The sequence below is a fragment of the Oncorhynchus nerka genome, linkage group LG4 (genome assembly GCF_034236695.1).
Source record: "Oncorhynchus nerka isolate Pitt River linkage group LG4, Oner_Uvic_2.0, whole genome shotgun sequence".
Classification (NCBI taxonomy): domain Eukaryota; kingdom Metazoa; phylum Chordata; class Actinopteri; order Salmoniformes; family Salmonidae; genus Oncorhynchus; species Oncorhynchus nerka.
The window spans coordinates 7,059,425-7,075,284 of NC_088399.1; the positions used below are offsets into that span (position 1 = coordinate 7,059,425).

Here is a 15,860-nt window from a genome sequence, read left to right on the forward strand (position 1 = left end):
GTATATAGTCTCCACATTGACTCTGTACCGTAACACCCTGTATATAGCCTCCACATTGACTCTGTACCGTAATACCCTGTATATAGCCTCCACATTGACTCTGTACCGGTACCCCCTGTATATAGCCTCCACATTGACTCTGTACCGTAACACCCTGTATATAGCCTCCACATTGACTCTGTACCGTAACACCCTGTATATAGCCTCCACATTGACTCTGTACCGTAACACCCTGTATATAACCTCCACATTGACTCTGTACCGTAACACCCTGTATATAGCCTCCACATTGACTCTGTACCGGTACCCCCTGTATATAGCCTCCACATTGACTCTGTACCGTAACACCCTGTATATAACCTCCACATTGACTCTGTACCGGTACCCCCTGTATATAGCCTCCACATTGACTCTGTACCGGTACCCCTTGTATATAGCCTCCACATTGACTCTGTACCGTAACACCCTGTATATAGCCTCCACATTGACTCTGTATCGGTACCCCCTGTATATAACCTCCACATTGACTCTGTACCGTAACACCCTGTATATAGCCTCCACATTGACTCTGTACCGGTACTTCCTGTATATAGCCTCCACATTGACTCTGTATCGGTACCCCCTGTATATAACCTCCACATTGACTCTGTACCGTAACACCCTGTATATAGCCTCCACATTGACTCTGTACCGTAACACCCTGTATATAGCCTCCACATTGACTCTGTACCGTAACACCCTGTATATAGCCTCCACATTGACTCTGTACCGGTACCCCTGTATATAGCCTCCACATTGACTCTGTACCGTAACACCCTGTATATAGCCTCCACATTGACTCTGTACCGTAACACCCTGTATATAGCCTCCACATTGACTCTGTACCGTAACACCCTGTATATAGCCTCCACATTGACTCTGTACCGGTACCCCTGTATATAGCCTCCACATTGACTCTGTACCGGTACTTCCTGTATATAGCCTCCACATTGACTCTGTACCGTAACACCCTGTATATAGTCTCCACATTGACTCTGTACCAGTACCCCCTGTATATAGCCTCCACATTGACTCTGTACCGGTACTTCCTGTATATAGCCTCCACATTGACTCTGTACCGGTACCCCCTGTATATAGCCTCCACATTGACTCTGTACCGTAACACCCTGTATATAACCTCCACATTGACTCTGTACCGGTACTTCCTGTATATAGCCTCCACATTGTTATGTTATTGTTTTACTTTTTATTATAATTATTATTTTTAGTTAATTTGGTAAATGTTTTCTTAAACTCTTCTTGAACTGCACTGTTGGTTAAGGGCTTGTAAGTAAAACATTTCACTGTAAGATCGACACTTCTTGTATTCGGCGCATGTGACAAATAAAGTTTGATTTGATTCACAAGAGCACAAAACGTTTCTAGACATCTTTGAAAAGCCAAGAGCTTTATTTTTTGTCTTAAAGTGGCAGTGTTGCATTTTGAGACAGCTTATTCAAATCTAAGTAGCCAATAGGCAGAGGGTAGAATAATTTGGCTCATTCTCTGTAATAACGGTATGGGAATAATGCATTTTATTTTGTGAAAGTGGTTTCTTGCGTCAAATAACACAACATTTTCAGTTACATCCTTGTCTGAAGGACAAGTGGATAAACAGGTTTAATGTGAAGCCCTGCATGTTTTTTTCTTCAGAAGTCTGATGGAATGTAGGCCTACACTGAACACCACACAATGGCTGCTACTGTAGGCCAAAAGATAGAACAGCTATTTCCATGTTAAAATATTATGGGATGCCTTTTCTCCATTGTTTTTGATGGTAGGCCACTCTGATAGGCCTACTACATTACGATCAAATAGTCACAGTAGCCTACTTGGCCACTGTTAAAACTGTAACTTAAAGCAGGTGGTTTCTGTGTTCACAGTAAAACTGTAACTTAAAGCAGGTGGTTTCTGTGTTCACAGTAAAACTGTAACTTAAAGCAGGTGGTTTCTGTGTTCACAATAAAACTAACTTAAAGCAGGTACAGCCTCTGTGTTCACAGTAAAACTGTAACTTAAAGCAGGTGGTTTCTGTGTTCACAGTAAAACTAACTTAAAGCAGGTGGTTTCTGTGTTCACAGTAGACGTGCCCTGGAAGATGTACAGAATTTTCACAACGTTCGAAGTTTGACTCAGCAGACCTGAAATTTGGTCAGTGCTGAAAATTTGAGGGAACATTGGGTGTCAGAGATCTCTTTTCCTTGGGTGTCGGAGATCTCTTTTCCTTGGGTGTCGGAGATCTCTTTTCCTTGTCTTTGGGTGTCGGAGATCTCTTTTCCTTGGGTGTCGGAGATCTCTTTTCCTTTCCTTTGGGTGTCAGAGATCTCTTTTCCTTGTCTTTGGGTGTCGGAGATCTCTTTTCATTGGGTGTCGGAGATCTCTTTTCCTTGTCTTTGTGTGTCGGAGATCTCTTTTCCTTGGGTGTCGGAGATCTCTTTTCCTTGCCATTGGGTGTCGGAGATCTCTTTTCCTTGCCTCTGGGTGTCGGAGATCTCTTTTCCTTGTCTTTGTGTGTCGGAGATCTCTTTTCCTTGTCTCTGGGTGTCGGAGATCTCTTTTCCTTGGGTGTCGGAGATCTCTTTTCCTTGGGTGTCGGAGAACTCTTTTCCTTGGGTGTCGGAGATCTCTTTTCCTTGTCTCTGGGTGTCGGAGATCTCTTTTCCTTGGGTGTCGGAGATCTCTTTTCCTTGTCTTTGGGAGGTGGTGTGGAGCAACCTTACTTTTTTTTTATTTTTTTTATTCAAGAGACATCAAATACCAATATATGCCTTTTTGTTTGTGTTTTTATTTACAGTGTTTGTCTGAATTACAATAAAAATGCTTGAATGAATTGTTTGAGATGCCTCATCTTGGTGATTTCACTGGCGGACATGGACTACAGCTCATAGACTTCACATCCAAAACGGCACCCTATTCCCTATATAGTGCACTACTTTAGACCAGGGCTGGCACCCTATTCCCTATATAGTGCACTACTTTAGACCAGGGCTGGCACCCTATTCCCTATATAGTGCACTACTTTAGACCAGGGCTGGCACCCTATTCCCTATATAGTGCACTACTTTAGACCAGGGCTGGCACCCTATTCCCTATATAGTGCACTACTTTAGATCTCAGACATGTCTTTGGATCCCGAATCAAAGCCCTAACTTCAGGATGGGATACCAGGTCCAAAACAAGTATTGTACTATAAAAAGGGTCCAAAAGCAGTGCACTATGAAAGGGAATATGTTGCCATTTGGAACACATGGTTGTTGGTCAGTGCTGTATTACAGTAGAGCTGACTCTGAGCCGGACCCATCCAGCAGCCTTGGCAGACAGACAGCGATCACCACAGCAATATGGCCATTCTTCTCCTCTCCTCTCCGTCTCAGTGACTCTCTCCTTTCTTGCCCACAACCTAGTCAAATGAAAACACAAACCGTGTGGAGAAAAAAAGAAAAATGCAAACAATTAAAACTACGTTTCCATCTAATTGTTCTAGAGATTTTCATATAAATATATATTTTTTAAAAGTGTGTTTCCAACAAACAGACGTGTTGCAGAATAAAAGCAGTGTGATGAGGTAGTGCCGACAAAATGAACTTCTCGCTGAAGTTCACACGTACCGAATAACAATGAATAAGCAAATAAAACTGTAACGTTAAATAGCAAATGCGCCTACTCTGGTCTGGTCGCGGGCCTACTCTGGTCTGGTCGCGGGCCTACTCTGGTCTGGTCGCGGGCCTACTCTGGTCTGGTCGCGGGTCTACTCTGGTCTGGTCGCGGGCCTACTCTGGTCTTGACGCGGGCCTACTCTGGTCTGGTCGCGGGCCTACTCTGGTCTTGTCGCGGGCCTACTCTGGTTTTGTCGCAGACCTACTCTGGTCTTGTCGCAGGCCTACACTGGTCTTGTCACAGGCCTACTCTGGTCTTGTCACAGGCCTACTCTGGTCTGGTCACAGGCCTACTCTGGTCTTGACGCGGGCCTACTCTGGTCTTGACGCGGGCCTACTCTGGTCTTGACGCGGGCCTACTCTGGTCTTGACGCGGGCCTACTCTGGTCTTGACGCGGGCCTACTCTGGTCTTGATGCGGGCCTACTCTGGTCTGGTCACGGGCCTACTCTGGTCTGGTCACAGGCCTACTCTGGTCTGGTCACAGGCCTACTCTGGTCTGGTCACAGGCCTACTCTGGTCTGGTCACAGGCCTACTCTGGTCTGGTCACAGGCCTACTCTGGTCTGGTCACAGGCCTACTCTGGTCTGGTCACAGGCCTACTCTGGTCTGGTCACAGGCCTACTCTGGTCTGGTCACAGGCCTACTCTGGTCTGGTCACAGGCCTACTCTGGTTTGGTCACAGGCCTAGTCTGGTCTTGACAGGGGAGCTCTAGACAACAGCAGGCAGATACAGTGGAGGAAGGCTAGTCTACATGATGACATTATGGATAAGAGAGAGAATGGTTTTATTTGTCAAAACGGCAGTCAAGCATCGATCGTCATGTCACCAGAATTAGACCCTCGATATTTATTGGAAAGGAGCATCAAGATCACTGCACTTTCACCACCCTGTGACGTTTCTAAATGATTTATTCTGTAGCCTAATAAACTGCATGGTTTCCCCGAGTCCTAGTGGGAGGATCACACGCCATTTCATGGCGTGACTCAAAGTTTACTTCGATATGATGGTTATTATATTAATATTTTCACATTTAAAAAAAGGTATTTCACCACCATTTCTCGCATAATTCATTTTTACAGAAACAAAAACATCCACCACGTCGAATGAACAAATGATCTGTCAGCATTTATCAAATTGTACCGAAACGACCCGTTTTCATCACAGCCATCGTGATTTTTATTTTATTTTTTATTTCTACAGAATGACTTTACTCTCAGAAAAACTACGTGGTTATAGTCACAGTATTTGTATTTTATATATATCATTGTAGATCTCATACAATCTCGACAAGGACGTTGTGAACATACTGCAGTAGACAGGTTCCATCTAACGTGGAATACTCTGATAATCTGTTGGTAGAAACTACAGGTTCCATCTAACTGTTGGTAGAAACTACTACCTGATAATCTGTTGATGGTAGAAACTACTACCTTATAGACACAATACTCTGATACTCTGATGGTAGAAACTACTACCTTATAGACACAATACTCTGATACTGTTGGTAGAAACTACTACCTTATAGACACAATACTCTGATACTGATGGTAGAAACTACTACCTTATAGACACAATACTCTGATACTCTGATGGTAGAAACTACTACCTTATAGACACAATACTCTGATACTGTTGGTAGAAACTACTACCTTATAGACACAATACTCTGATACTGTTGGTAGAAACTACTACCTTATAGACACAATACTCTGATACTCTGTTGGTAGAAACTACTACCTTATAGACACAATACTGTTGGTAGAAACTACTGACACAATACTGATTGGTAGAAACTACTACCTTATAGACACAATACTCTGATACTCTGATGGTAGAAACTACTACCTTATAGACACAATACTGTTGGTAGAAACTACTGATACACAATCTGATACTCTGATGGTAGAAACTACTACCTTATAGACACACATACTGTTGGTAGAAACTACTACCTTATAGACACAATACTCTGATGGTAGAAACTACTACCTTATAGACACAATACTCTGATACTCTGATGGTAGAAACTACTACCTTATAGACACAATACTCTGATGGTAGAAACTACTACCTTATAGACACAATACTCTGATACTGTTGGTAGAAATGCCAGATCTTACCCGTTTGAAGTCATTCATGTTTGTTGCTTGTACAGGGGTCCCAATAAAAGTAAGGTAATTGATTTTAGTCGTCTCTTCATCCCCTTGATTGTTCTTCACAAACATCTGTTAGAACAAAACGGAAGAACCACAGATTATATCATTACAAGGGGGACACAACCAGTAGAAACTAAAGGATTTCAATTCACGCAGGTGTATCAAGAAGTATTTAAACTCACTACATGCAATAAGAGAGATTCTTTATATCACAGCTAGAGTGTAATAAACTGCAGTTGAACAGGAGAGTACCACGTTTTGCCACTAGATGGCAGCATTGTCCTATATTTACATAACTAATTACACCTGGGCAACATCTCAATAGTTAAATGTGGCTTTCTCCCTCTCCTCCATCAAAAACAGAGTTAAAAGGAGTTTCCTGAAGGGCTATATAAGGCTATATAAACTATATATATATGAATATGAATATATATATATGAATATATGAATATGAATATATGAATATATGAATATATATGAATATATGAATATGAATATATATGAATATATGAATATGAATATATGAATATGAATATATATAATATATGAATATGAATATATATATATATATGAATATGAATATATGAATATATATATATATATATATATATGAATATATATATATATATTCATATATATATATATATATATTCATATATATATATAAATATATAAATATATATATATAAATATATAATAAAACATTTTTATTCATCTGTTATTTAAGAAGAGAACATCTCTTTTTCAAGTGAGCCCTGTCCAAGAAAGTGGTATATACACTGCTCAAAACAATAAAAGATCTAGGATGTGTTATTTTAGTGTTCCCTTTATTTTTTTTGAGCAGTGTATATATTAGTTACACTGGAGACAACATAACAATAAATGATATCGAAGTAGTCAGTTCTCTTTGTGAACGAGCAGCGCATCGACCTTTTCCCATCGTTTAAAAAGTACATCACAAAGTAACACCTCCCAAAACAGTTGCTCCTTACCGTGACGCTCTGAACGTTCTGGAACTTGACATATCTCAGCGGAATCAACCCGTCGTCCTTGAAGTCCTCCTCGGCCAGGTCCAGGGTCTGGGTGGCCTCGCTCCGCTCAGCATCGTCAAAGTCCATGGAGCGAGGAAGGTTAATGAAGATCTTCACACACTTTGGTGCCTGGGCTGTTGGGAGGGACGTTCGGCACGGATGAGACGACAACAAGGCAACCCAAGTTGGGGAAACTCAACACGACACATGACTGTGATCGGTCCAATAAAACGCCAACATCTACTCAATGGGCAAAGGATGATATTTCAAAGGCTTTTCCTGAATAACATTAGACTAGCACGGGTGTTTAACTCCATGTGTAACTCTGTGTTGTTGTTTGTGTCACACTGCTATGCTTTATCTTGGCCAGAGGTCGCAGTTGCAAATGAGAACTTGTTCTCAACTAGCCTACCTGGTTAAATAAAAAATAAATAAACTAGGGAAACGGAGAAACATTTATGAAACACCCGGGGAGAGTAAGGACTCACCGAAGTCAGAGGTCTGCAGCTTCATGGAGTACAGCTTGACAGGTTGGTTAAAGGCCATCGTAACGAGGAGCTGAAGGGGGCGAAAATATGGGTTAACCGAGGAGTGTAAACTACACACTGACACCTAAATCTACTAGGACTGTTTAGCCTGCAGGTTGGCCTGAGGTAACAGATGGTAACACCAGCCAGGAAGACGGTTTAGCCTGCAGGTTGGTCTGAGGTAACCCCAGTCAGGAAGACGGTTTAGCCTGCAGGTTGGTCTGAGGTAACCCCAGTCAGGAAGACGGTTTAGCCTGCAGGTTGGCCTGAGGTAACCCCAGTCAGGAAGACTGTTTAGCCTGCAGGTTGGTCTGAGGTAACCCCAGTCAGGAAGACTGTTTAGCCTGCAGGTTGGCCTGAGGTAACAGATGGTAACACCAGCCAGGAGAAGCATACATATGAAAAAGTAACCCAACAGACAAGACATTGTTTTTCACCAGGTGAGTGATATTTGTATCCTTGTAAATATAGAAAAAGGACAACAGATGCCAGTTCTCACATGTAAAGTCTACTAGAAAGTAGCCACACTGAGGTGAACAATTTCAGCACATTCAGACGGCACTGAACTAACGAAGGAGACGCTGACGGCCATCTATCCTCAGACTCACCTGCTCATCGCAGTCGGACTCCAGGTAGGTGGTGTCCTTGACTAAGCAGTTGTCAAAGCCGCTCTCGTCGCTCTCGTTTAGGCACTCGCAGCCAGCTTTGTTCACAAACGGCATCAGGTCCATCTGAACACACAGAATCAAAATTATTCAGACAAGGCAAGCCTGTGTTAAGTCCACATTACAAGGCCGTGTTAAGTCCACATTACAAGGCCATGTTAAGTCCACATTACAAGGCCACATTACAAGGCCACATTACAAGGCCATTACAAGGCCACATTACAAGGCCATGTTAAGTCCACATTACAAGGCCATGTTAAGTCCACATTACAAGGCCATGTTAAGTCCACATTACAAGGCCGTGTTAAGTCCACATTACAAGGCCGTGTTAAGTCCACATTACAAGGCCATGTTAAGTCCACATTACAAGGCCATGTTAAGTCCACATTACAAGGCCGTGTTAAGTCCACATTACAAGGCCGTGTTAAGTCCACATTTACAAGCCTGTGTTAAGTCCAGATTACAAGGCCATGTTAAGGCCACATTACAAACACAAGAGCAGCTTCACAGCAGCACCGCCTGAAATGTTGACTTTGCTTTAGAGAAACGGAGTATCTTTTTGTAGTGGACGGTTAGCTCTGCTTCTGTCTCTTCTGAAATGTTGACTTTGCTTTAGAGAAACGGAGTATCTTTTTGTAGTGGACAGTTAGCTCTGCTTCTGTCTCTTCTGAAATGTTGACTTTGCTTTAGAGAAACGGAGTATCTTTTTGTAGTGGTTACGCTTCTGTTAAATGCTCTGAGAAACGGAGTTCTTTTTGTCTCTTCTGAAATGTTGACTTTGCTTTAGAGAAACGGAGTATCTTTTGTAGTGGACAGTTAGCTCTGCTTCTGTCTCTTCTGAAATGTTGACTTTGCTTTGCTTCTTTTGTAGAGAAAGCTCTGCTTCTGTCTCTTCTGAAATGTTGACTTTGCTTTAGAGAAACGGAGTATCTTTTTGTAGTGGACAGTTAGCTCTGCTTCTGTCTCTTCTGAAATGTTTAGATTTGAGTCCTTTAGCAGATGTTCTTATCCAGAGCGACTGACGGTTTTTTAAAGAGAATTCATCTTAAAAAAGATAGACATGTGGTTGTCCCACCTAGCTAAATCAGAGTGATTAGAGTCGGGACGATACCAGAATTTCAATGTCTTTTTTTTTTACTGGCAAAAAATTTAAAACACAAAACAGACCAAACTCTTTAGTCCTTTAAAAAACCTGCCGTATGTAAAATATTGTGCTATAGCTTGGTTAAATAAATAAATATATATGACTCTCTCTGACAACATAGTGACGTTTGTTTCCAACACGGTATTCTCCTAAAGAAGTGAAATCTGTTTTGTACAGCGATACTGGTATAATCCCAGCCCTAATAGAAACGACATGTTTCCTCAATAAAGTAACTATCAGCAAAGTCAGAGCTAGTCAGAGGCCTGTCCCGAGGCCTGTCCCGAGGCCTGTCCAGAGGCCTGTCCCGAGGCCTGTCCCGAGGCCTGTCCCGAGGCCTGTCCCAAAGTACTGCCATACTGGACCCAGAATTGGCTTGGCTTGGTCAGTCGTATTCACGGAACTTCTGCAGTGCGCGGTGGTACGGTCCAGAAGCTTCTGCGTTTGGCGTCCCGTCTCGGGAAGAACGGGGAAAGGAACCCGCTCTGTTATGGGACAATTCCACTGGAAACAGACTGATGCCAAAACTAATCACCAAGCCGACTGGGTGAAATAGTCTGTCGATGTTCAGACACTGAAACCTCATTTCTACTGTGAGTCGCTATCGATAAGAGCGTCTGCTAAGTGAATAAATTGTAACTTATTATATGAACATTTGGAGTCTCGGCATCATTATTTTACCGTGGAATTGCCCCCCTTATACACTGAGTATACTAAGCATTAGGAACACCTTCCTGATATTGAGTTCAACCCCCCCTTCCCCTCCCTTTGCCCTCAGAACAGCCTTAAGTCTGGCCCATTTTGACTCCAATGCTTCCCACAGTTGTGTCGAGTTGGCTGGATGTCCTTTGGGTGGTGGACCATTCTTGATACACACAGGAAACTGTTGAGTGTGAGAAAACCCAGCAGCGTTGCAGTTCTTGACACAAACCGGTGCTCCTGGGAGCCTACTACCATAACCGGTTTAAAGGGCACTTAAATATTTTATCTTGTCCATTCACCCTCTGAATGGCACACATACACAATCCATGTCTCAATTTGGTATTTTATTAGGATCCCCATTGGCTGTTGGTATTTTATTAGGATCCCCATTGGCTGTTGGTATTTTATTAGGATCCCCATTGGCTGTTGGTATTTTATTAGGATCCCCATTGGCTGTTGGTATTTTATTAGGATCCCCATTGGCTGTTGGTATTTTATTAGGATCCCCATTGGCTGTTGGTATTTTATTAGGATCCCCATTGGCTGTTGGTATTTTATTAGGATCCCCATTGGCTGTTGGTATTTTATTAGGATCCCCATTGGCTGTTGGTATTTTATTAGGATCCCCATTGGCTGTTGGTATTTTATTAGGATCCCCATTGGCTGTTGGTATTTTATTAGGATCCCCATTGGCTGTTGGTATTTTATTAGGATCCCCATTAGTTGTTGCAGTAGCAGCAGTTAGTCTTCCTGGGTTCCACACAAAACATGAAACATAATACAGAATGACATTATACAGACCATCAATAGACAAGAACAGATCAAGGACAGAACGACTTTTAAAGGCACACGTAGCCTACATATCAATGTTTACACACAAACTATCTAGGTCACATGGGGGAGAAGTGTTCTTTTATCTGTTTTTTGAAACCAAGTTTGCTGTTTATTTGAGCAATATGAGATGGAAGGAAGTTACATACAATAAGGGCTCTATATAATACTGTACGTTTTCTTGAATTTTTCTGGATTTGGGGACTGTGAAAAGACCCCTGGTGGCTTGTCCGGTGGGATAAGTGTGTGTGTCAGAGCTGTGTGTGTAAGTTGACTATGCAAACATTTTGGGATTTTCAACACTAATGTTTCTTATAAAAAGAAGAAGTGATGCAGTCAGTCTCTCATCAACTCTTAGCCAAGAGAGACTGGCATGCATAGTATTTATATCAGCCCTCTGATTACAATTAAGAGTAAAACGTGCCTCTGTTCTGGACCAGCTGCAGCTTAACTAGGTCTTTCCTTGCAGCACTGGACCAATTCCCCTTCATCTGGGGAGGCGGCAGTGTAGCCTAGTGGTTAGAGCGTTGGAATAGTAACCGAAGGCCGCCATTGAAAATATAATTTGTTCTTAACTGACTTGCCTAGTTAAATAAAAGGTAAAAATAAATAAATCTACATTGCTTGAAGTGGATTTAACAGGTGACATCAATAAGGGATCATAGCTTTCACCTGTGTAACCTGGCGGGTAGGAGCGTTGGACTAGTAACCGAAAGGTTGCTGGATGAAATCCCCAAGCTGACAAGGTAAAAAATCTGCCCCTGGTCCTCGATGGGAAAATTTCTTTGGACTGAAAAGCTCAGTTCTGGTGACTTTTTAAAAAGCACATTCTACTCTAAAAAAGTATAGAAAATATATTTTCCACCTCCAGTAAATGAGCCCAAAAACATACTGGATTAAAAAAATAAAAATAATGTTACAATAATTTTCTTAAAATATTGGATCACATAGCCTATGGTCTTATATGATTAGATGTGCTATTAGCAATTAGCATTATTACCTGTAGCCCAACTGATGAAGCATAGTGGCCATAAAATGTTCATAGGCTGAAGCATTGGGGTTTGTCCATCTGCATTCACCCTATTGGACACAGCATCCTGGCTGTTATTAAAGCTGCCATATGTGTCGTTTTGTTGTGGGATCCTGACCAAATTCACATAGAAACGTGAGTTATAGATCTGTCACTCTCATTGAAAGCAAGTCTAAGAAGCGGTAGATCTGTTCTATATGCACTATTTCTATGCTTCCCGTTCTAAAGCCAGTTCGTCAAATTTCTGCCCTGCTAGAGCTGCCCCCCCCCCAGTCAACTGTAAGTGTTATTGACTGTACATTTGTTTATCCTACGTGTAACTCTGTGTTGTTTTTTGTGTCGAACTGCTTTGCTTTATCTTGACCAGAGGTCGCAGTTGTAAATGAGAACTTGTTCTCAACTGGCCTACCTGGTTAAATAAAGGTGAAATAAATTTAAAAATTAAATTTAAAAAATAGGAGCAACAGCTCAGCCACGAAGTAGTAGGCCACAGAAGCTCACAGAACGCAACCGACGAGCTTCTTAGACTTGCTTTCAATGAGAATGACAGATCTATAAAACACACATTTCTATGTGAATTTGGTCGGCCCCCAATAAAAGGGTACACATATTTCAGCTTTAAAGCCTAAAACATATTTAAAGCCTAAAACGTTAACCTAAGACGTCAGATCACGAAACACAAGTTCAAACACATTTTTATCTAACCAAATGATTAGTTGGCCTGCAATTTTTTTTTTTCAATTTTAAAACGCACAGAAAGAAATACTATATTGTTCCTTCACAGGAATTACCATCTTCAGAGAATGTTTTTTGTAATATATCTACAGATCATCTCTGTCTGGAGCACATAAAGCAGTAGTAACAGAATGCGGGTCAGGGAGCCAAATGAAACGGCTCTTTCAAAGACGTGATTCGGGTTCCTGACGTTCACAAAAACAAAAAGAGCCTTTAGTAGTGCACAAATGGCCAGCAATGTTGCCTCTAAGCCATTCTTGAAACTCTGGTTGTCATTGTGTTTGTAAGATGATCCCAGAATTGAAGGAGTAGAGAAATAAACGTTGTAGAAATATATATTTTTTTAACAAACCAAAACTGATTTCAAAAAAGTTTTTCCCGTAATTGCATTAACAATTGTTGTACATTGACTGCTGGTGAGAACACATGTCTCCCACGCTATGGGTCTCACAACTTGAATGTGCGTGGAGAGGAATATTTAAGAGTATATAATTTACCTTGCATTGAACACAACAACAAGCCAACTAGGTAAATAAATGAACTATTCTACTACGAGGTTGTCTGATTTTGTTTTAATAACATTACAAAAATAGCAACACTTGCAAGTAATCCATCCACCTGATAGGTGTGGGATATCAAGAAGCTGATTAAAACAGCATGATTATTACACAGGTGCACCTTGTGCTGGGAAGAAGGCCACTAAATGTGCAGTTTTGTCACACAATGCCACAGATGTCTCAAGTTGAGGGAGAGTGCAATTGGCATGCTGACTATATGAATGAGCTGTTGCCAGATAACTGAATGTTAATTTCTCTACGTTAAACCTCCAACGTTGTTTTAGAGAACAGTACGTCCAACCAGTCTCACAACCGCAGACCATGTGTAACCATGCCGGCCCGGGACCTCCACATCCAGCTTCTTCACCTGATCGTCTGAGACCAGCCACCTGGACAGCTGATGAAACTGAGGAGTATTTATGTCTGTAATAAAGCCCTTTTCTGGGGAAAAACTCATTCTGATTGGCTGGTCCAGGCTACCCAGAGGGCGGGCCTGGCTCCCAAGTGGGTGGGTCTATGCCCTCCCAGAGTTCCTTATATGAACTGGAACTCCGTGAAATTGTTGCATGTTGCATTTATATTTTTGTTCAATATACTTTGCCATAATTTTTTTTTACTTTAGTTTATTTGGTATATATTTTCGTAACTCTTCTTGAACTACACTGTTAAGGGCTTGTATAAGTAAAGCATTTCACAGTAAGGTTCTACACTTGTTGTATTCGGCGCATGTGACTAATAAAGTTTGATTTGATTTTAATATATTTATTAATTTGGAAATATATGTATAAGGCTATGCCATCTCCAAACCAGTCAAGACAACCTGGAGATGTGAATTGCTACTCTGAACTCAAAAACAAATCTCTCCAGAATGCATAAGACGGAAATGTGTTGCAGTGACTCATTTACATTTACATTTAAGTCATTTAGCAGACTTTGACCCCTTGCTTCAGTCATTCACAGAAGTTTAAAATAGACAAAAAATGTCTGAGTGATACCAATTCATCATATACTCACATATCCCTTGGGAATGTCCGAGTCCTCGTTGCTTCCAGGGTCGTTTTCTACATGCTGCTTGATCTTCTCCTCTAGTCCTGAGGCATCTGCACCCTGATACAGGTCGACGCGCACTTTGTTACGGAAAAACAAAAACGTTGGCGTGGCAGAGATGTTGTTGGCGGCAGCCGTTGCCTGAGAGAGAGAAAAAAAAGGGGAGATTGATATTGAAGTCACATGCCTAACCCCACACACACTAGATGTCTTCATCTGTATTGCTCAATGAATGACATGAGGAGGTTGACATGTTTGAGGCTATAATTTTTTTTTGTACAGCGTCTCCTATAACAACAACAACAACAACAACAACAACATAATGGAGTACCTGGTGTTTTGATTATGATACAGTAGGATGTATTATTAAAACTCTTTATGCAAAAAGAACCTCACCTGACAGACGTGTACATCGACTTCAAGGAAAACCACGTGTGGGTACTTGTTACTCAACATGTTGAAAGCGGGGGATATTCTGACACAGGGTCGACACCTGGGGGGAGAAGGAGTTTATTAGGAAGCTGGTATTGTCGCGACTACTGTTGTTGTTGTTATTTTTGACGTTAGCGATCATCAAAACGGGCTGTTTATGAACAAAACTAGAACTAAAAAGTTGTAAGCCATACACGTGGATTAACTAAAGCTAAAATAGTAGTTAGGTACGTGTTCTTCACCCCGGGGTGTATTCCTTCAGGCTTTTTTTTGTTGCAAAACGTTTCTTAAACGGAAACAAACTAAACGTGCCTACCTGGGGTGTATTCATTACGTTTTGTTCTGTTTACCGGAAACAAACAGAACAATACGTGGAGGGGCCTACATGATTTTGTCCAATAGGAACTCTTGTTTTTTGCGTTTTCCGTTTGGAGTAAACGGTGTCTGTTGCACGTTTTGGAACAGAGGATTTTTTTTCACAGAATGTGCGTGAATGAATACACCCCTGAATTTGTCCAATATAAACTATCGTTTCAGTTTGCAACTGTTTTGGCGGAATGAATACACCCCGCTAGTTAAAAGATGTGTCCCCCCCTTTCACTGGGAAATTCATTGTAGATGCCAATCAAAACCAACAGATAACTGGCATTGTTGTACCACAAATTATACAGAAAACATTTCACTCTATTGCAAAGTAATTGTCAGACTACTGGGTTGCCAAGTACCGCAGCTACTCTGTGGAGTTAGCTTAACATGCTATCTTAGCCTGTCTGATATTGCTAAGTCATAGCTGGCTAAAGCTAACCACCGTTAGCTAGTTAGCCAACGTTGGCGTAGCTAACAGCGTGGTGTTGTCCTGAGTTATTTTCTCACGCTTTTGAGTAGATTATTTGAAAGTATTCCCGATACACTACGAAAACCCAAACCCGAAACCAGTTGACCTACTAGGTAATTATACATTTGCCAATGAAATTGGATCACCCACTTCAGTTTAGATCCGGTCTAGCATGCTAGCCAAGGCCTGGGAATATATTTTGAACCTTACCCTGCCATTGTGAACTTCACTACCGCAAGTCTCGAACCGGCGGCTGTTAACTCAGGTTGAAATTCTGAATCATTCCCGATTACTTTTACCCCGACCATTTTTACAGAATACAACTGTAAATGTAGTATTTTATTTACGTCCGATTATATAGAAAACAGTGTCACACTGTATAGACACTGTCCAAAACTCAACTCCTCTCTCGAATCAAAACACTTTCCTGAGTTCCTTGACGAAAGTTGGCCAGTAACCAATGAAAACCAAGC

The 15,860-nt window shown here is 41.5% G+C and overlaps 1 protein-coding gene across 1 annotated transcript; it reads right to left on the reverse strand.

Moving 5' to 3' along the window:
• Window positions 1-2,804: 2,804 nt before the first annotated feature.
• On the reverse strand, window positions 2,805-15,821 carry LOC115117679 (thioredoxin-like protein 1). The gene is made up of 8 exons (XM_029646170.2): window positions 15,598-15,821; window positions 14,517-14,613; window positions 14,088-14,261; window positions 8,021-8,143; window positions 7,374-7,443; window positions 6,847-7,019; window positions 5,819-5,923; window positions 2,805-3,439 (listed from the first exon to the last, which is right to left on the reverse strand). Exons 1-8 carry the CDS (start codon window positions 15,693-15,695, stop codon window positions 3,410-3,412), a joined length of 870 nt encoding a protein of 289 aa, XP_029502030.1. The 5' UTR covers window positions 15,696-15,821; the 3' UTR covers window positions 2,805-3,409.
• Window positions 15,822-15,860: the final 39 nt, after the last annotated feature.

What these genes read in the sequence shown, in the direction of transcription:
- LOC115117679 (XM_029646170.2), bottom strand. Translation starts at nt 15,695, where the DNA reads ATGGTCGGGGTAAAAGTAATCGGGAATGATTCAGAATTTCAACCTGAG. An exon ending in CGGACATTCCCAAGGGATAT is followed by an intron (nt 8,144 to 14,087) that starts GTGAGTATATGA and finishes CTGTGTGTTCAG; the next exon opens with ATGGACCTGATGCCGTTTGT. An exon ending in GCTGCAGACCTCTGACTTCG is followed by an intron (nt 7,020 to 7,373) that starts GTGAGTCCTTAC and finishes CCCTCCCAACAG; the next exon opens with CCCAGGCACCAAAGTGTGTG.